This window comes from Nycticebus coucang, chromosome 15 (assembly GCF_027406575.1).
Source record: "Nycticebus coucang isolate mNycCou1 chromosome 15, mNycCou1.pri, whole genome shotgun sequence".
Lineage (NCBI taxonomy): Eukaryota > Metazoa > Chordata > Mammalia > Primates > Lorisidae > Nycticebus > Nycticebus coucang.
This window is the reverse complement of record NC_069794.1, coordinates 13,785,883-13,807,121: the sequence shown is the minus strand read 5'-3', so window position 1 is coordinate 13,807,121 and position 21,239 is coordinate 13,785,883. Positions and strand designations below refer to the sequence as shown.

General features: G+C 43.2%; 1 protein-coding gene across 3 annotated transcripts in view; it reads left to right on the top strand.

The window, feature by feature from the left end:
- FARP1 (FERM, ARH/RhoGEF and pleckstrin domain protein 1) overlaps window positions 1-21,239 on the top strand; it is a 285,816-nt gene that overhangs the window by 181,995 nt on the left and 82,582 nt on the right. For all 3 annotated transcript variants that reach the window (XM_053563575.1, XM_053563573.1, XM_053563574.1), the window contains exon 3: window positions 3,377-3,481. In XM_053563575.1, the coding sequence (XP_053419550.1) occupies window positions 3,377-3,481 (105 nt within the window). The remainder of the gene's footprint in view (window positions 1-3,376; window positions 3,482-21,239) is intronic.

Below are 21,239 nucleotides of genomic sequence, written 5' to 3'. Positions count from 1 at the left end.
CTGTAACACAAGGGTACGGAATCCTGGAGCATGTCAGTTTAGCTGTGGGTACATTGACATAGCCGGATAGTCCTGTAACACAAGGATACAGAATCCTGGAGCATGTCATGATATCATTATACCTGGAGACATCTTAGGCTGCAGCTACCTGGTACACATTGGAGCATTAATGTCCACGGAGCCCATTATAATGCCATTTGCCTATAAATTTGTCATGTAGTGGATGCACTTAAGCCCTTATAAATCTACTGATGCTGTATGCTGGGTTTCCTTATATCACAGGATATAGCTAGCATTCACAGGGGATTCATAGAAAGCTTTAATGGGCATCCATTTTATAGATGAAATTTTAGGAGCTATAAAGATACAATTCAAACTCTGTTGATGTCTCCCTATAAAAGATTTCAGTACCATAGAAGTCATTTTCTATAAACATTTGTACATAATAATAAATTTTAAGGAAATTTTAAAGGGTTGAGACTTTGTCATTTTTTTAGCTAGATGCCAAGCATCTATTGCAAACCTGGCCATCTAAGGAGTTAACCTGTTGTTTCCTGCACTTGTCTCTGAAGTCCTGTTTAAAACGCCCAGGTGAGGCCGCAGTTTCTAAAGCTCAGCACAATTTCATATCATGACCAAGGTGTGCTCAGTACATTCACAAAAGCCTCTCTGACTTTGTAAAGCACAGATGTTAACTCTCCCTCTCCTCCTTATAAAGTGCTTAGTTTAACACCACATGCATAAAGACATCCATTGTATATTGATTTTTTTAAGCTTGTTTAGATTTCCAGTGTTGAATTGTTACATCTCACTTCCCAGACTCTGTAAATCTAGACGAAGTTATCAAATTCTCTTAGTTCCAGGAATTCTCTGGTAAATGTGAGTGCTTGCCAGCTGGCCAGATAATTGGTGGTTCAGTTTTGTCAGAAATAGGAAGTATCAAGGGTTGTAAGAAAGAAGATTGTGAAACTGCAATGTGGTCTTCCCTTAAAAAAACATCTTATAGTGTGGGAATTTTCCATAAGCCCTTATCCCCGGCCCATTTTTGTAATGTTCTTGTTCCTGTCTAGATATTTTACCAGAGTAAGGAGCACCCAGGAAGTCAGGAAAGTTGATCATGCAGCTCTTTAGTGGCTGATGTCAGAACCCAAGACTGGGGACTGGGTGGAGCCCCTCACTGTCCCTACCTCATTCCCACTGGGCGATGCTTAAATGCACGTGGTGTGTGGGGACAGGGCAGAGTGCTGGACCAAAGTGCTAGGAAATTCAGTTAGTGACCCTTAATCCATGCCGCTCTCAGAAGCCTGGAGAAGGGTGGGGGAGCTTGGCAGTGAAGAAAGGGGTTCCAGGCAATCACATGGCCCCTTCCAGGGACCCTTGGACCAGACATTCAGGGTCTAGTCCTCAGAGCTTGCGACCAGCCGTGGAGAATATGTACAGCTCCGGGAGCTGTGTGCATTTCCTGGGTTCGGCAGGGAGAGTGTGGCAGTATAAAGTGGTGTCCAGCATCTTTGTTGGCTCCTTTGGTTATGCCGAGACAGACCCATGGACATGTACTGGGCAGGCTTTGGCTCTTGGTGTCACTGGGTCTCCTGGGTTAGTAATTGGTTCCTGCAATGCTCTTCTCTTCCCAGGGAAGAGAGGAAGGTACGGAACTAGTAGCTGTAGATGGCGATGTAGAAGCCTTCTTTCAGAGCCGTTCTTTCTTTCAGAAAGAATGTAGAAGCATTCTTTCAAAGTTTGATCTATATGGTGGAATTTGTTGATCCATTTTACTGGCAGGTCATTAGGAATCTCCTGGGCAGAGAGGAGAAAGTGAGGCGTACGGTTCTAAGCTCTTTAGGGTAGAAATTGAGTTCTTATATATATTTCCTTTCCCTTAGATCCCAGTATATAGAAAATAAACAATCATGGTGCCTCGTGCCTGTAATCCCAGTACTTAGAGAGGCCTAAGCTGGAAGATTGCTGGAGGCCAAGAGTTTTGAGACCAGCCCAAACAAGAGCCAGATCCCATCTCTACTAAAAATAGAAAAACTAGCCTGGCTTTGTAGCAGGCACGTGCAGTCCCAGCTACTCAGGAGGCAGAGGCAGGAAATTCACTTGTGCCCTGGAGTTCAAGGCAATAGTGAGCTATGATTGGGTCACTATAGTCCAGTCTGGGCAACAGAGCAAGACCCTGTCTCCTCCTCCCCCAGATAGAAAATACATGAGTGATGAGTGATATTGACGTCAGCAGACTCTGGCTGAGTGCCAGGTGCTTTGTTAGGTAATTAGAATATGAAGGTGAATGAGTGGCCCCACATTGTGAACACAGACTCACGCGTAGTAAACTGTATGAGCACAGTGAAATGTGGTCGCTGTTGTTAACTTGGTCATTCGTTCATTTCAACTAAATTGATTGGCCTTCCGTGTGGACACAGAGATGAACAGAACGTGGCCTTTACTTCTATGTGGGCATTGTCTAGATGAGTCAGCACAACGTGCCCCAGGAACCTGGAGAAATAAGCCCTCAGCACTGTCACGGCTGTGGGTGGTGGGAGAGGCAGCGGGGTCAGGTTTGGACAGTCCCAAAAAGGGCCTGGAGTCTTTAGGTGAAAACTATGTCCACACACAACCTGCTCACAAATATTTATAGCAGCTTTATTCGTACCTGCCAAAACTTGGAAGCAACCAAGGTGTCCTTCAGTAGGTGAATAGACGGACAAAGCGCAATACACTGGACAATGGAACGTTATTCAGCAATAAAGAGAAACGAGGTTTCAAGACATGACAAAACATGGAATAACCTTAAATGCACACTACTAAATAAAAAAACAAGTCTGAAAAGGCTCCTATCCTGTGTGATTCCAACCCTGGGACATACCAGAAAAGGCCAACTGTGGAAACAGAACATCAGTGGTCACGCAGGATCAGAAAGGAGAGATGAGTCAGTGAGCACAGAGGTGTTTAGGGTGAAACTATTCTGCATGGGGTTTGAGTGAGGATAGTGTATAATATCAGTGCTGGCTCGACACCCATAACAAAGGTATCCCATGACTAATGACCTTAGTAGGAGACACTGTGTGTGGTATGGAGGGGTATATGGGAACTCTTATGTTTTCTTTGCTTAGTTTTTTGTAAACCTAAAATTGCTCTAAAAAATTAAGTCTATTAATCGTAAAAGGAAGGGGCATAGGGCCCAGGATTGGGGTGGGGAGCCAGTGCCAGAGAATCCCATCTAAGCGTGGAGCCAGCAGGTGCAGTGGTGTGGAGGGGCCATTGTTCGGGTTGTAGCAGAGGCAGGTCATGCCATGCTGGGAAGGCTCCCCACTGAGGAGCCCAGTTCTTTCCATCGTCCTGTCCCAGAGTGCGTAACCGCTGCTGTTTCTGTTCACAGCAAAGAGCTCCAGGGAAGGTGCTGCTGGACGCAGTCTGCAACCACCTTAACCTCGTGGAAGGCGACTATTTTGGCCTCGAGTTTCCTGACCACAAAAAGATCACGGTAGGTGATGTCAAATGAATGTTGCTGTTTTATTATCTGTTCATCTTTTTAGCAGGGGATGGGGGGTGGGTGGGTAGGAGGAAAGAATTGGTACTTTTCCTTGGCCATACAGAAAGGGAGGAAAAAACACTGAGAAAACCCTCATGAACTTTTTTTTTTTAATGATAAAAGTAATTCATGTATGTGATTAGCAAGTTCAGAGAGGACACACAGTGAAGACTGTTCCCCGCCTTCCTAGGAACCACCGTTACCTTGTTAATACACATACCCTTCAGTATACCAGGTCTGACAGTTAAGTTTACGATCTTGCGACTGTGTACAGGACTGACGAAAACATTGCAAAAATTCATTGACTTGTGCATCAAAATCATCGGCTGACTGTGAGAAGCATAGCAGACCAAGTAAACATTAATAGAGAAACAGTTAAGAAAATTTTAGCTGAAAATCTTGGCATGAGAAAGGTGTGTACAGAAATAGGCTGTTGCATTACAATTCACCAGCTCACGCAGCACTATCTGTGAAGGAGTTTTTAGCCAGTAAACAAATAACAGTATTGAAACACCCTCTCTACTCACCTGATCTAGCCCCAATGACTTTTTTCTTTACCCAAAGGTAAAAGAAATATTGAAAGGAAACCATTCAGGACAGCAGGGGTAATACAATCACAGCTCTGATGGCCATTCCAGGAAAAGAGTTCTAAAATTGCTTTGAAGGGGGACTAGGTGCAGATGTCAGTGCACAGCTTCCCAAGGGAAGGGCTTTGAAGTGATGTTCAGCAATGACGTGGGTCGCACATCCGAGGAGGAGGAGTTCACAGACTTAATTGTCTGACCTCATACCTCTGGAGACATCAGTGTGAACATATAATACACACACAACTTGGAAATGCACAAATGTGAGGAAGCAATCTACAGCAGCGGTTCTCAACCTGTGGGTCGAGACCCCTGTTTTCCATTTGTAACAACGTGGCAGTTAGGAAGGTTGAGACCCACTGATCTACAGTGTCCTGTACTTCTCTCCCCCGCCAGAGCAATCTTTTCCAGCACACGGAGCCTACCTTCTCCTTTTTTTCCTGCGGTTTTTGGCCAGGGCCGGGTTTGAACCTGCCACCTCCAGTATATGTGCTGGTGCCCTACTCCTTTGAGCCACAGGCACCGCCCCCACCTTCTCCTTGCGTGCTATTCCCCCTGAGGGCTATGGATATAATTTACAGCCTCTGTTGTTGATGATGGAACACTTCGCTTCTCTTCAGTTTTACACTAATACAAATGTTGCTACAGTGAACTCATTAGTCCTTTTGTGTTTGCCATAAGGGCCAAGCGTTTCAGTAGTTCAAATCCAAAGGCATGGAATTGCCCAATCAATGCATTTGGGTTCAACCATTTTAAAGTTACTGAATATGTCCAATTGTTGGTTAAAAAGGTTTCACTGGCTTGAATCCAAAATTTAAAGAATAGCTTCCTGGTATTTTTGTCTTGTTTGGTTGATGGCACTTTAAGGCTATTTCTGAATCTGCCCTTTCGTAGTCACCTAGTCAGTTCATTGGCTGTATTTGTGTTCTTCGATTCTGTACATACCAAGAACTTCTCCTAGTCCCTGCACTGTAAATCTGATAATAAATAGAGGCCAAAGTGGGACATGTGACAGGTGCCAGGGGGTCTTGGGCATTAGAGGCAGCAAGTGACATTTGTGTTCGGGAAATCTTTCCTGGACATTACAAACCTGAGTCTCAGGAGACCAGTAGGAGTTGATCTAATCGAGTGGGCTGTTCAGGAACCTGCAGGGAAGGGCAGAGCGGAGGGACAATTGAGGGCGGAGGGGGAAGAGTAGTGGGCTGGCAGGGGCCGATGACGAAGGGCTTTCTGCGTCATTGCCATCCAGCGGAAACAAAATAGGAGCCACAGACTCCATTTCAACTTTCCTGGCACTTGTTAGAAAAGGTTGAAATGGACAATTGTGGTATCTCACTGAGACAGCTGGAGCCAGGTTGGAATAGGACGAGACTGGAGTCAGGAACCCCTTTAGGTGCTTGGAGTGATTCAGGTGAGACATGGTGCTGGTAAGAACTAAGGGGGCGGTGGAGGGAGGTGGATGGAGTCGAGAGGCGTCGGAAGCAGTAGGTGTGCAGTGTGACTGAAGGGATGGGCTTGTGCAAGAGAGCAGGCTCAGAGTGGCTCAGTTTTCCAGCTTTGCCATCTTGGTGGACGATGGTGCCCATCCTGGGGAGAAGGTGATGACTCCCACTGCAGATGTGAGGGGCCAGGGCATCCATAGATGGTCCAGTGGAGATAGCTGGACAGTGCCAGGAGTAGGCAGTGCCAGGAGGTGTTTTTCCTGGTGCTCAGGAAAGAGATGTGCACAGACATTTGGATTCAAGAAATCCTGTGATTGTTTTAAATGCCAGTTGAAATGCTCTGAAATGCTCAGTTTAAAACCTCTGAAATGGGAGGAGAATTCATGGTGTGAAGAGAAGGGGCCAAAGGTGGGATGCGTGGAAGGGAAGAGCCTTCCAAGGAGGTATAGGTGGGGGGAGGGAAATGAGAGCATTTCAAGGAAGGAGCGGGCGGGAGGGGAGTCAATGGACACTTGTCCACAGCAGGTGGTACAAGAGCAGATCTGTCAGGCCCCTAGAAAAGAAGGCAAACCGTGTTTCCTTGACTTACTCTCACCTCCAGACACTCCATCATTTTCTAGTTCGTACTTTAAATCTGAGCTTCCCTAACTCTCAGCCCTTTTTCTGATGTGGCGTATGACCAGAGACCTGCCGAATCTAATTCCGTATTCACTTACTTGTCTAACAATTACTTTGTGCCTACACTGTGGCATCACACTTCATATTAAACACGAGAGAGATAAAGTGACCGACAGCAAGAATAGTTATGGTTTCCATTCACTAAGAGGGCACAGCTCGGTAAGAGAGTCCAGGAAACAATTACAGTGTAGCAGGTTCTATGAAACATTCTTTCATAGGCTTGTTTTATGTCAAAAGAATATTCTCAAAAGACCAAAAGATTCACCATCTCATTATTTCTAATAGCCTGAGGTTCCTAACAACCTTCGTGACTCTGGTCTCGTCCTGTCCCTCCTCAACCAGAGCTCAGCAGAGGTGTTTTTGCACTTCCCAGTTGAGGTTGTTAAGATTCTAAGAATTGCTTTGTGTCTGGGTCTACCAATTAGCTAATATCAGAGCTAGGATTCTAACTGTTCTCCAAGTTCACTGCCTTTTCTGCTAACCATGGGTGCTTCTCATTTGCTGGGATTTATAAACCTGGGTACTGCCAGGGTGACTTCTTTCAGTTTATCAGGCTCAGTTTTTAAGGTTCTAGTCCTTCCTGACAATATTTTTTAGGAATGTATTCAACCGCAAAATGAAGAAAACTCCACTAATGATGACTTAAAGATGTAGATATATATTTGTCTCACATGAGAGAGATAAAAAGCCACTGCAGGGCCAGGCAAGGTGATTCACTTGGCACTGTGGGAGGCTGAGGCAGGAAGAGTGCTTCAGGCCAGGAGTTCAAGACTAGTGTGAGCAAGAGTGAGACCCCATCTCTGCAAAAAATTAGCATAGTGGCCCACACCTGTAGTCCCATCTACTCAGGAGACTGAGGCAGGAGGATCACTTGAACCAGGAGTTTGAGGTGGCAGTGAGCTAGGCTGACACCACTGCATTCTAGCCCAGCTGACAGAATGAGATTGTCTTCCCCCCAAAAAAAAGCCCCTTCGTGAATACTTACTATGTGCTGAAGAGTTCTAACTTCATGGATACAACAGTAAGTAAACATGATCCATATTCTAGAGCAGGATTGGATGGCACACTTTCTTTGTAAAGGAATAGTAAAAATTGTAGACTTTGCCTGGAGTGCAGTCTCTGCTGCACCTATTTAAATCAACTTTTATTGTGTAAAAGTAGCCACAGACCATACATAAATGAATGGAGGGAATGTCTTCATTCCAACGAAACTTTATTAGTAAAGCTGGAAGCCATGGTTTTCTGACACTTGCTCCAGAGAGTGGGTGTATTAACTCTGCACCAGGCACCATGCTAGGTTTACATATAGTATTTCATTTATTCCTGCAAAGGTGTGTTATGTCCCCTTTATCTGATGAGGGAGGTAAGCCTTAAAGAGGTTAAGTTGTCCTCTCAAAGGTACACAGTGTGGAAACGGTAGAGCTGGGCTTGAAGTTCAAATCTGTCTAGACACAAGCCCCTGTCCTTAGCTACATCCTATTCTGACCTTATCTTTGTGTGTTACTCTCTGTTGATTACAAACCCCAGCTTCAGAGCTAACTGCATATAATTTTTAAACAAGTTCCTTTGACAAATTGATTACGGTGTTGGAGGGAACAGCGTAAGTGGCTAGAGGGGTATGAGGAGCGCTGCAGGGTCCTGGCTGTGTTCTGTATCTTGATATGGGTGCTGGATCCATGGTACAATCAGTTGTAAAATTCAGCCAGCTCTGGGCTTGTAACATGAGACAGATGTATAACGTCGATAAAAGTTTACCCCCAAATGCAACGAAGTAGATGCACACAGTAGTGGAAATGATGACCAAAAATCGCTCAGAGGGTGGCAGATGGAGTGTTATTTCAGAAGTGCCAGGGACCAGTCTTGATTGGATGAACTAAGAAAGAGCAGCTCACCTGTGAGAATAGTTAGCAGTGGCCGGCTTTCCCTCTCTGCCGCTGGACAAAGTTGCTTGACAGTATAAGTCTTATACTGTGGATCACTATCTGTGACAGTGCCACGGTGCCAGCCAGGCAGTCCACTGTGGAGGAGTTGAACCCGCTCTACAGTCAAGTGCTGGCGCTCAGATCTCTGCAGTCCTCCCAGCAGAGAGGACGGCTGAGGGACCTTGCTCTGCCTCACTTTGCTCTTAGGTAAAATGGGAACAACAGTGCCCACCTGTGCAAGGGGACTGCAAGGATCAGATACGAACTCTGAGCATGCGGCTGGCGTTCTGGGACACATTACAGTGTTTAGGACCCATTAGCTACAGGAACTTTGCTGTCATCACCTCCATTGTTATCATTATTAATTTTTTTAATGTTGTCAGAAACAGATGACAAAATTTATCATCTTAGCCATTTTTAAGTGTCAGTTTGGAAGCGTTAACTATCTTCACATAGTACTATAGATCTCTAGAACTTTCTTATCTTATGAAACTGAAACTCTACACCCCTTGAACACCAGCACACGATTTCCCTCCCCAGAGGCCCCTGGCAGCCGCGGCTCTGCCTCCTGACTCCAAGAGGCTGAGCCTTTAGCCTTTAGTGGACTCAGGCAGGGTTTGTCTCCGTCACTCTGTATTATGTACTCAGGGCTCATCTGGGCGGCATATAACAAGATTTCTCCCGGTTGCTTGTTGGTTTTTTGTTCCCAGATTGGTATGAGGGTACCAATGTTTAGGTTACCTTATTTTCATTTAGGCCAAGTTGAAGTTGTAGTGGAGCCCTTCTCCCGGGGGCGTGCTGAACACCCTCAGATTGTGCATGTTAGGGGAGATCCCCCATGGCCATCCTCCACTCCCCTCCCCCTCACTACAGTAGGCTTGTGTTTCTTCTCTCATGTGGGTGTGTAGTTGTTTATATATTGGTTTCTTATTAGTATTGAGTACATTGGATTTTTTTTTCCATTTTTGGAATACTTTACTAAGAATGTGTTTCAGCTCCATCCAGGTAAACACAAAAGATATAAAGTCTCCATTTTTGTTAGGGCTGAATAGTAAGAACTCCATGGTGTACGTATGCCACAGTTTGTTAATCCATTCATGAGTTGATGGGCACTTGGGTTGATTTCACATCTTGGTGATTGTGAATTGAGCTGCAGTAAAGATTCTAGTGCAAATGTCCTTGTGGTAAAATGATTTTTTTTCTTCTGGGTAGATCCCTAGTAATGGGATTGCAGGATCAAATGGAGGGTCAACTTCAGTTCCTTGAGAATTGTCCATACTTTTCCCATAGAGGCTGTGTTAGTTTGCATTCCCAGCAGCAATGTAGAAGTGTTCCCTTCTCTCCGCATCCATGCCCTCACTTGGGACCCTGGCTTGTATTTCCCTTGTGTGTGTAGACCACGTCTCGTGTGCACATTCAGGAGACTCTTGGCTCCTACTGCTTGGCTATTGTGGGTCAGCTGCAGGAAGTGTGAGTGTGCCATCACTATTATTTGTTAATACCACCATCGTAACTGTCACCTCTGCCAGGCTTAATTGGGAGACTGCACACACATCTTCCAAACCAAGAGCAACCAAGATCAGGCTAAGAGGCACAGGGCTGTCACAGCCAGCTTTACCCATTTTTGTGCGTGTGATACATGGGAGACTTGTCCCCCGAAGCACCTGAGGTTGTGAGTTTTGTCCCCACTCAGCCTTCTGTACCTCAAGGTAATTTCTATCATGTAAATAATACCCAAGTCAGAACATAACTCATAGTAAGGATGTGAAGAAGTTTAAGGGGGAAATAAGTGCTTGCCATCACCTAAAATGTGTTCCCCAAGATTGTAAATAAACTAAAAGTGATAATTATTATACAATCAATTATGCATCACCCTTAATCGGATTCGTCCCATGGCTTGTCAATTAATTGCTATGTTTACATGCAGGTCTGGCCTGCTGTGGTCCTTGGGTCCAGGCAACCCTCCCTCCCAGATCACCCCACAGAGCAGAGAAGTATTTTAGTCAGCTTTTTGAAAATATTAATTGGGCCTTCTGTGGCAGAAACATTATTGATCTCAGGAATTAAGACCTTGCACTTAACGTGCCTGCCGATCGGTACATGAGGTCGGAAGACTGGTAAAAGGCCGGAAGGCCGTTAGGTTGCTGTGGCGGTACTAACCAAGGGGTTCTCTAAACTGGCCTAGCAGGATTGTTGCTTAGCCTGCACCCACCAGCCGGAGGCTGAAGCCTCAGGAGAAGAGGCTGCAGAGGAACCTGACTAGAGTTGGTTGAAAGAGAGTCTTTGTCACACCCAGCTCTGCCTTTACAGGACAGAAAATGGATGAACGTCACTACATTCCAATAAAACTTTATATATGGGCATAGAAATTTGGATTTCAGGTAGTTTTCTGGTGTCATGAGGTGTGATTCTTTTGATTTTTTTCCCCTACCTTTTAAAAATGTCATAGCCAATCTTTACTTCTGAGTGATAAAAGGGAGTAGGCCAGGCGTGGCCCTCGTGCCTCGATTTGCCAACCTCTGCCTCTGGAGGGATTGTACCATCCACAGTTTACGGTAAGCAATTCAGACAAGTACCTTGCCCACCCCTTAACAGCAAAGCGCGCAGCCAGCATCCAACCACCGCTGCCTCAGCCCGAGCCCGGCTGCCTTCCTGCAGATCCCGCACCCCTGCCCATCTCAAATCGCTGCACCGTCTCAGCAGCAGAGATAGTTGTAGTTAGAGTTGCCTCATTGGCTTGCTGAGGGTGGTTGGAAAAGCTCTGATTATGGACCATAAATCTGTTTAAGCACTCGCTCTGTCACTTACCAGCTGGTCAGATTCCTAACATTCTTGATTTTATACTTTTATCTGAAAAATGGGAGTAATAAATGACTATTTCACAAGGTTTTTATGAGGATTAATCTCAGTATTTTACAGTAATGAGCCTACCAGGTCTCCTGGTACATAATAGGCTCTCAGATGTCTGTTGTCATTTATTTTTGGATTCTAAATCAGAAACCAATGAGTCCATCCCCTTTTCCCCCCATGATCCGCAGTGATCCCCTTTTCCCCCCATGATTTTACCAGTTTTATAAGCACTCACTTTGTGTGTTACCATGCGTGGCTTCTCATAACCATCCCAGTCAAGATGCAACACTGTCTGCCCCTCACGACTCCCCCGTGCAGTCCCTAACCCTTGGCAACTGCTCATCCGTCCATGTCTATAATCTTGTCATTTCAAGAATGTTGTGGAAATGGAGTAATACAGTATGTAGCTTTTTGAGATTGGCTTTTTCCACTCAGCTTAATTCCTTTGAGATCTGTCTGAGTTGTATCAATCATCTGTTCCATTTCATTGCTGAGTAGTGTTCCCTGGGATGGCCCTGCCACACAGCCTGTTTAACCCTTCATTCACTGAAGGACGTTTGGGTTGGGCTGTTACAAACAGAGCCGCTGTGAACCTTTGTGTGCAGGTTTTTGAGTGAATGTAAGTCTTACTTCTCTGGGACAAAAGCCCAGGAGTGCCTTGCTGGGTCAGACGGTTAAAGTGTGTTCAGTCATTTGATTGTACTTCTTTATCATGTTGATATGGTGAGTTACAGCAATTGATTTTTTTCAAAGGTTGAACATACTAGAGTAAATCCCAGTTGGTCATGGTACATGATTCCTTTCATACATTGTTGGATTTTATTTGCTAATTCTTTAAGGTGTAGGTAGGAGAGGTGTCAGTGTGTGGTTTCCTTTTCTGGTGCTATCTTTGGCTTTTGGTATCGGGGTAACAGTTTCCTGTATGTCCTTGTTTTCTGTTGATACATAATGTGCACATTTTCAGGGCACACGTAATAATTTGATTCATTCATACAATCAGCTCAGGGTAATTAGGATATCTTTCACCTTAAATATGTATTTTTTCTTTATGATAGGAACATTCTAATTTTTCTCTTCTTCGGTTTCTAAAATAGACTCCTGAGAAGCTGATGGTGGTAGTGAAAGCATAGTTTTTTTTAATCTTCCCCAAACCCAAGACCACATGTAAAAACAGCTGCTTAGAAAAATAAAAAACTTTGGGACATTTTATAAAGCAAAACTGTGTGTCAGAGTAAGCCCTAGATCCTAAAGAACAGCTGGGAACATGCGCTGGCCACAGAGCCCGCACGCCATCCACATCTGTGTGGAGGGAACTGGGAGATGATGACGTGTCCAGTGGATGGGAGAAGAGAACCCCCAGGCAGCCACTGGTGGTCACCAGGGACAGTTTGAGAAGAGCCCCTCTGGGACAGGCCATGACTCAGAATAGGCTTTAAAGAAGGGAGCTGACATTGAAACAGGTAAGGATAACAGAAAAATGACAGAGAAGAGGAGGGAAATACAGAGCCAGGAAGTTCCAGAAAGTGAAGCCACTGTGTCCTTCAACACTATTTGCATGTACAAGTCATTAACAAAAAAGTATCAAGGTCATAATGATTTTTTTTTTTTTGGCCAGGGCTGGGTTTGAACCCACCACCTCTGGCATATGGGGCTGGCGCCCTACGCCTTGAGCCATAGGCACCACCCCATGATGATATTTTTAAAATAAAAAGGAAAACTTGTGTGTTCCTCCTGTGACACCATGTTCAGCCTTGCCAGAAGGATCCAGCTGGATCCGACTGCCAAATTGCAGAAACCACAGAGGAGAGAAGGACACAGTGAATAGTACGGCGACTGTGCAGGCAGCAAAATCCAGACCCCAGGACACGCCACAAGTCAACAGATCAACTGCGAGGAAAAGAGGGAGAGGGAGAAGGAAGCTGTAGATTCAAGATAACTTAAAAGATATAAAATTTTTTTGAATGGGAAGGAGTAAACTCTAGTGTATAAAGATGCATCCTTCAGTAAAATAAACTATTACAAAACTTATGTAGTTATTGTAAAACTCTGGATGGTGGTTACTGTTAGAGGGAAAGAAGGAGCTGAGTTTGGCGTGAGTTGACCAGCAGTTTTATTTCTTAACTTTTTTTGGTGGACACAGTGTTTACCATTTAATAATCCACTGAGCTGGCTTCAGTGCCCGTGGCTCAAGTGGCTAAGGCACCAGCCACATACACCTGAGCTGGCGGGTTCAAATCCAGCCCGGCCCGCCAAACAACAATGACAAAAATAGCCAGGCGTTGTGGTGGGTGCCTGTAGTCTCAGATGCTTGGGAGGCTGAGGCAAGGGAATTGCTTAAGCCCAAAAGATTGAGAGATTGAGGTTACTGTGAGCTGTGATGCCACGGCACTCTACCCAGGGCGACAGCTTGAGGCTCTGTCTCAAAAAAAACAAACAAAAAATAATAATCCACTGAGCTATATACATTTGCTTTGTGTAGTTTTAAGCATTTGTGTGTTATTTTAAAACGAAACAGTTTTAAAAGGGCATAAAAGTATAAAGCAAAAGAAGCAAATGGTAGTTTAAAGGGCTGTATAGCATTGTATCTGTAGTCAATAATACTGTATTAAACACTTAAAAATTTAAGAGGGTATGGCGGCACCTGTGGCTCAGTGAGTAGGGGCCCGGCCCCATATACTTAGGGTGGTGGGTTTGAACCCAACCCCAGCCAAACTGCAACAACAACAAAATAGCCAGACATTGTGGCCGGCACCTGTAGTCCCAGCTACTCAGGAGGCTGAGGCAAGAGAATCGCCTAAGCCCAAGAGCTGGAGGTTGCTGTGAGCTGTGACACTACGACACTCTACCGAGAGTGACAAAGTGAAACTCTACCCTGTTTCCCCGAAAATAAGGTATGCTCCCAAAGATGTGCTAGGTCTTATTTTGAGGGGATGTCTTATCTTTTCTGTAAGTAGGTCTTATTTTCGGAGGATGTCTTATTTTCAGGGAAACAGGGTGTATCTCTTAAAAAAAAATTCAAGAGGGTAGATCTTATGTTGTTTTCTTACCAAATTAAAAAATTAAACCATAATACGTAAGTGAAATTCTTTGAAATGAATTTTCCAAAGCTAATAAAAATAAAATAAATGATTTAAAAATAGTTAAAACCGAGTAGCTGATGTTTTACAAGTACCATACCTGAAGTGTATGGCTCAGTCCTTTCTAAGAAGTAAAGGTTCTCAAATGTCAAAATTTCCCTCGAGTTAAATGTTCCCTGCAACACCATGCACGCATTGCCTTGTAATTTCACATCTTGATTTTATTCTAAAACTTTCCTTTATATGTATCTGAGATAGCAAATCCTACATAATGAATTCAGTACACAAGTGCATATGGAATGGCCTACTATGTTTGATTTGTACTTTGGTATACGTATCTGTCTTTAATTTCTTTGTTATTTAAAGCTTTTCTTATAAGTAAATAAAATCATTTCTTATAATTTTCAGTTTTAAATTTATTCACAGATTCCTTTAATGGGTCAGTGTTGTTTAAAAGGGAAAGGGGTTTGGGTATTAATTAGGATGTATTTAGAGAGACTTAATAGACACAGCCAGAAACGAAGGATAGTCCTGGATCGGATGTTGGTTCTGACAGACCAGCAGGAAGGACATTCTGTAGTCAACTGGAGCAATTTGAATATTATCTGAGTATTTGATGAAAAGAAAGTTTACAAAATGGAAAGGTAGAAATCTTTGGGGGGAAAATTATGTTATAAAACAATTCTGAAAAGGGTCTGGTAGATTCTTCGTAAACTAAATCTATACCAGCTATTTTTTGACACAGCAATTCCACTCTAAGTATTTATACAAGAAACGAAAGCGTATGTCCATAAAAAGAAGTGTACAAGAGTATCCATGGTAGCTATATTTGTAATAGCCCCGAAGTAGAAACTACACAAGTGTCTATCAATAGAAGATGGGTAAACAAAGTATGGGGTACTGCATTACGTGGAGTGGAGGAAGTTTTATACAAGAGTATGTGTATATATATTATATATTTCCATTTATACAGCATTCTTAAGCTTTAGCTAATGAGCACTCAGAATGTGGCTAGTGCAGTTAGAAATGTAATCTAAGTGTAAAATACAGGAGGGATTCCAAAGAGTACTCTTCAAATGCAAAATATTTCATTAATAATGTTTTTATGTTGATTATTTAAGTGGCCATAGTGTACCTAGATGGGGTTATTTAAAATGGTTTTAAAAATTTTTTAACGGGATCTCATTTTGGTTTATAAGAAGTATGAGCGTTTATATCCAGGCACATCACATGTATAAGAGCTCTGGGAGAATATACACTAGGGCACTGGTCCTCACACCGCGGTCGCCAGGCCAGCACACAGCCCCAGCACCCCCCGCCCCCCGAAGCACTGAGAAGGAAGCAGATCCTCAGATGAGGCACTGTGGGTGCAGAGTCCAGTCGTGTGTGTGTTTTAACAAGCCCTTACCTAGGGTGATTTGGCTACACGCTCAACTTTGAGAGCCACTGGGCTAAGGTGTTAACAGTGATCTCTTGATGGTGAAACGTATTTTTAAAATTTTGCTTATTTGAAGTATCTGTGTGGAATTCTATACTAAGAGATTATTTTTAAATTGATAGATTTTTGTGGCATCCCACAAAAACTGTGATTCGTTGTGTTTTCATCACTCGGTTTAAAATACTTCTTGGTTTCCCCTTGATTTCTTTTTTATTTATGTCAGTTTCTAATATTTGGGGATTTCCGCAAATCTTTCAATTATTGACTGGTAGTTTAATTTCATAGAGGTCAGGGATTATAGTTTGTGTGACATGAAGCTTTTAAAATAATTTGCTGGGGGCGGCGCCTGTGGCTCAAAGGAGTAGGGCACCGGCCCCATATGCTGGAGGTGGTGGGTTCAAACCCAGCCCCGGCCAAAAACTGCAAAATAAATAAATAAATAAAAATGATTTACTGGTATTTGTATTATGATTTAGAATATGAACTGTTTTAGGTAAGTGTTTTGTATGCTCCTGAAAAGAATACACATTCTTCTGTGTTGAACACCATATTCGATGTATGATCTCATTGGTTGTATTCAAATCTTCTCTATTTTTGTTGAATTTCTGCCTACTTATTCTATCAATTTTGAGACAGGGATATTAATGTCTCTATAATTCTCAATTATACTTATGGGTTTGCCTTCAGTCACCTGTTGCTTGATGGTGGCAGTATGTCATGAGAAATGTGTCCTTACACGAAAAATGACACCCCAGTTTGTGGGTCAATGGCTAGTGGGGATTCTTTTTACAGCTGCCTTGTGCCATTTATCTTAATCAGACACTAAATGAGCCCTTTTTTGTTGTTGTTATTTGGAAGATCATGGTGTTCATTAAACACTGGGTCCCAGATTCCCAAAAAAATATGTATAGCTTAACCTTTATTCTCATCTATCCAAGTGTAAAAACTCATATGTAACAGGATTTCTCTTACATTTCAATTCCACCTGCTTTTAAAATATCAGTTGAACAAAAACATTAACTACTAACAACTGCCAAAAAAAAAGAAAGAAAGAAAAGAAATCAAACATCACAGAGTGTACTTAGACAACCTAGAAGATACAGCCTGCTGCACACCAAGTTTGTATGGTGTAGCCTGTTGCTTCCAGCCTAGAATGTGACTGTTGTGAATACTGTAGGCACTTGTAACATGGTGGTAAGTATTTGAGTAGCTAAACATAAAAAGGGACAGTAAGAAGGTGTTATAATTTAAAGGGACCACTGTCATCTATGCCGTCTATTGTTGATTGAAACATCATTAGACAGTGCATGGCTGTATTTCTTCTTGTAGCTTCATTAATTTTTCTATCATATTTTGAAATCTTGTTAAGTGTATAAATATTTAGGTTTATGTCACCCTTTTGCTAATTGACTTGGTTATGATTAAGAAATTACTCGTTTTTGATCCCTAATAATATTCTTTATGCTGACACTAATGTAGCTAGTTCCATTTGTAAATTGTTATTGTTAGCATGGCTTTCCTTTTTCTACCCTTTTTTATGTAACTTATTTGCATCTTTATATTTGCAGTTTGTTTCCAGTAGGCAGCATGGGGTTGGTTCTTATTTTCTTAATTCTGTCTAACATTCCTAATAATCCTTGCCTTTTACTGGGACATGGGAGGAATCAAGACCATTTATATTTAATGTGATTATTGATACAGCTTAAATTGGACACTTGCCATTTGCTTTCCTTTTTTCTATCCATCCTGTGTTACTTTTTTGCCTTCCTGTCAATTAATTGAACTTTTAAATTCCATTTTATATTCTTTGTTGTTCTATTAAACATTGTTATATTACTAGTAGTATTAACAGTTGGCTGTTGTAAATTGCACACGAACTTTATGGGCATTCTGTGTAACCAAATGTCAAATGAGTAAAGTAATTGAAGTTAATATAAAAATTACTTTGAAATAAATTATTACAAACAAAAATTCTAAGTAAAGTATTTTCTTTTAGGAGTTAGCTACAGAAAGACTAAACTGTTAGTATATAACATTATTATATTAAATCTTTTACTTAAAGTAGTAGTTTCTAAGAATCTATTGACAACATTAAATGAGAACTTACTGTATATTGGGCTGCTTAATATTGTTTTACAGTTCTCTGTTGCTCTTTTCATTTTGTTTAAACTCACAGTGTAGTTTTAACTGTATAAGTTTGGCTTGGGTTTTTTTTATATTTTCTATATCTCAACTTTTCAAACACACAGACTACAGTTATAATAACTATTTTCATGTTCTTCTCTGTTGATTCTGTCATCTGTGTGAGTCAAGGTCAGTTTTGATTTTCTTTTTGCTTCTTTTTGCGTTATAGTTTGCTGCTTTTTCTTGTACCTGGTGATTTTGTTTTTTATTGGAGTCTACCTATTGTGAACTTTAGTGGATACTTGTTGAATAGTGGATACCTGTTGTGAACTTTAGTGAATACAGTTGAATAGTGGATACTTTTATATTCCTACACATTTTATTGAGTTTTTCTGGGATGCAGTTATTGGGAAACAATTTCATACTTTTGGATTTGGCTTTTAAGACTTGTTAGGTGGAACAAGTCTTAGTAGTAGTGAGATAGGACAAGTTTAGTAGTTGGCCTCCCAAAGTGCTGGGTTTATAGGCATGAGCCACTGCGCCCAGCCTATTGTTATATTTTTTCCATGCTATGGGTTGTAAGAAATAAATTCAGTCCCTGTTACTTTATTTTGACCAGAAGTGGAAATCTCTAAAAAGTCACAGGTTTTTACAAAGAAAGCACACTTAACTTATCTTTTAAATACAGGGTGTCCACAAAATTCATGTGCAATTTAAAATAGTTGGCTATTGTACATTGCACATGAACTTTGTGCGCAGTCTGTAAAACCAAATGTAAAGTGAGTAAAGTAATTTAAATTAATAAAAAAATTACTTTGAAACATATTATTACAAACAAAAATTCAAAATAAAGTATTTTCTTTTAGGAGTTAGCTATAGAAAGACTAATTTGTTGCAATGAATTCTAGACACTAGATAATTTTCTATAACAAATATTTTATCGGCTCTATATGTTACAGTTGATGACTTTTTTTGTTGTTGTATGCAGTTTTGAGGTTTAAACAAAAAGTTTGAAACAAGAAGAGGAGAACTGAGCTTTTGTTGAGTCCCTTTGCTTTGGACAAAGCGTATTTTGCTGCAGAAAAGGCACACGTTTGGAATCAGCTGGATTTGATGCCAAACTCCAGCCGTGTGACATTGGGCAGCTTTAACAAGCTCTCTGATGGCAGGACATTGTTGTGAACACAGAAACATAAACCAACCCCCTTGCTGTCATCATTAGCCTGCCACCCCCATCTCACTGGGGAGAGAGAGCTGTTCTTCCTGTCCCACGCCTGAGCCCTGGATTCCAGCACTGTCTGCTCGCGTATGTCAGGCCCTGTGGAACAGCCTTCTCACTCAGCTGTTCAACCTTTTCTTAACCGCACCCAGGTTGTTCCAGTTAAAACCAAGTTCAAGGACAGCGCCCCCATTCAGTCCCCAGCTCCCTCTCTGCGCCCTGGCCTCTTGCTTCACACTGAACCCCTTGATGAAGCCAAGTGCCCTCTTCCAGGGCTTCCGACCAGTCACAAATCCAGCCACCAGCAAACACGCCAGTTCTCATCCTGTGTGGTCTTGGAGTAGCTCTCGGCGCTCCTCCAGGGGAAGCGCTGTCATCCGTGGCCTCTGCGACTCGGCTCTGTGCCTGTCTCCCTCTCTGCTCCCGGCTACGCTCCAGTGATCCTGCCCGTCGTTCTCTGGCTGTCTTGTCCTCCGCACGTGAGGGCTCCTGCCGGGTGTGTCCTCTGACCTCCTGTCTCCATATTGTCCTATCTGCACGATGCCAGGTGGCCCAGGAAATCAGCATGGCTGGACCCTCCCTGTCCTGGCCATCCCCTCACCTCCCCTGTCTCTGGGGAGGGCACACACCGCAGAACCTCAGTGTCATTGTGGTCAGACTCTTTCCTCTGCCCAGCAGAAAATTCCACTGGTTTTTACCTCTTAAATTTATCTTGAATCCACTCGCTTTCCCCAACTCTACATCCGCCCCCCCTCCAGCCCACCCCCCATCCTAAATACCAACCTGTCTTACCCTAAACAGTTGCTACATGTCAACCTATGTCCATTTTGCTCCTTCTAACTTGTCTTCACACTGCCAGAATAATCGTTTTTAAATGCACATCAAATCATGTTAGCCCCATGTGGAAAGTTCTCGCATTGTTTTTAGGATCAGGATGAAGCATCTTAGAGAGGCCTGGGTGGGGCCGGTCCCCCTCGTAACCTCCTCCTTGTTCTGCAGCCCTGTGGGTCTTCCCCTGGGGCCCCAGGCAAGGCTTCTACTGCCCGTTCTGCGTGCCCCTCCCCTCAGGTCTCAGCACAATGGCATTTCCAGGGAGCATTTTCTTTGTTCCCCCATGTGTTACATGAGGATGTATCTTATGTATATATTAAATTTTCTGTATATTGTCATGTTATGACACTTTCAAAAGCCTTCGTGGCTGGGGAGACTGCCCTACCCAATCCTCAGAGCTAGCGTCCAGCCAGGAGTCTGTAGAGGCACACAGACTAACTAATCCATAGCTGAACCACCTTTATCCCGCCCATCCGTCCCTGGAAGTAATGTCCCTCTGCCTGAATCATCCCAGGGCCTGGTGACAGGCAGCTGGGGAGCACCCTGTAGCTTCAAGTGAGCAGACTGGCCAGTCCCAAACTGTTCTCCACCCTGCCCGGGGGGTCTCAGGAAGGGCCTAAGTGAACACCCTGGTGTGTCCTCATGTGGCCCCGTGTGGTGTGCCAGGCCTCCTGACACGTGGGTGTGACATACTTTGCTTTTCCAAGTCTCTTGTCTGGCTCTTTTGTGCCGGCACCTGGCTGCCCACTGCACAAGAGAACACAGGATACTGCCCGGGGTAAGTGTCTCCATGGCAGACGCTCACAGTCCTCTGGGGCTCTTATTTGTGGCATTTGTTTTGGGGCAGGTTTTTGGCTTCTGCCTGTCTTCCACACTGAGCTGTGAGCTCCAAGGAGCAGAGGCCTTAACCCTTTTCTCTTGTCATTGGGTTTGTGGGGCCTAGGGTTTGAGTTTCAACTTCAGCAGCTTTTCTCTGAATCTCAGTTTTTTTTTTACCAGTATCATAGAGAGATAAGCTTGTCTATCTTTTAGGATTCTTGGGAGCAAAGTAATAGATTTCACAAATGAAACTTCCTGTGCTAAATGACTATTCTCTCCCATTTGAAGGTTGAGGCCAGTGGGCACCATTGATTAATTAGTGTCAGAGTTTTCTCTTGCAGGGAGCACAGCAGCATTTGCCAGCCTTTTTGGCACCAGGGACAAGTTTCATGGAGGGCAGTTTTTCCATGGACCAGAGGGTGGAGAGGGATCCAACAGGAGGCAGAGCTCAGGTGGGGATGTGAGTGCTGGGGAGCGGCTGTAAAGGCAGATGAAGCTTCACTCACCACCACTCACCTCCTGCTATGCAGCCTGCATTCCCAACTGGCCACAAATGGATGCTGGTCCACAGCCCAGGGGTCAGAAACCACAGCAACAGACAATGGGGAATATTCAAATGAGGATTTTATCATAGAAATTTACTTATTTCAAAAAGGTGGTGGGGAAAGTTAAAGTAGAAATGTAAAATTTTTAGCATTTTCCTGAGATTCATTTAAGGTAATTTGG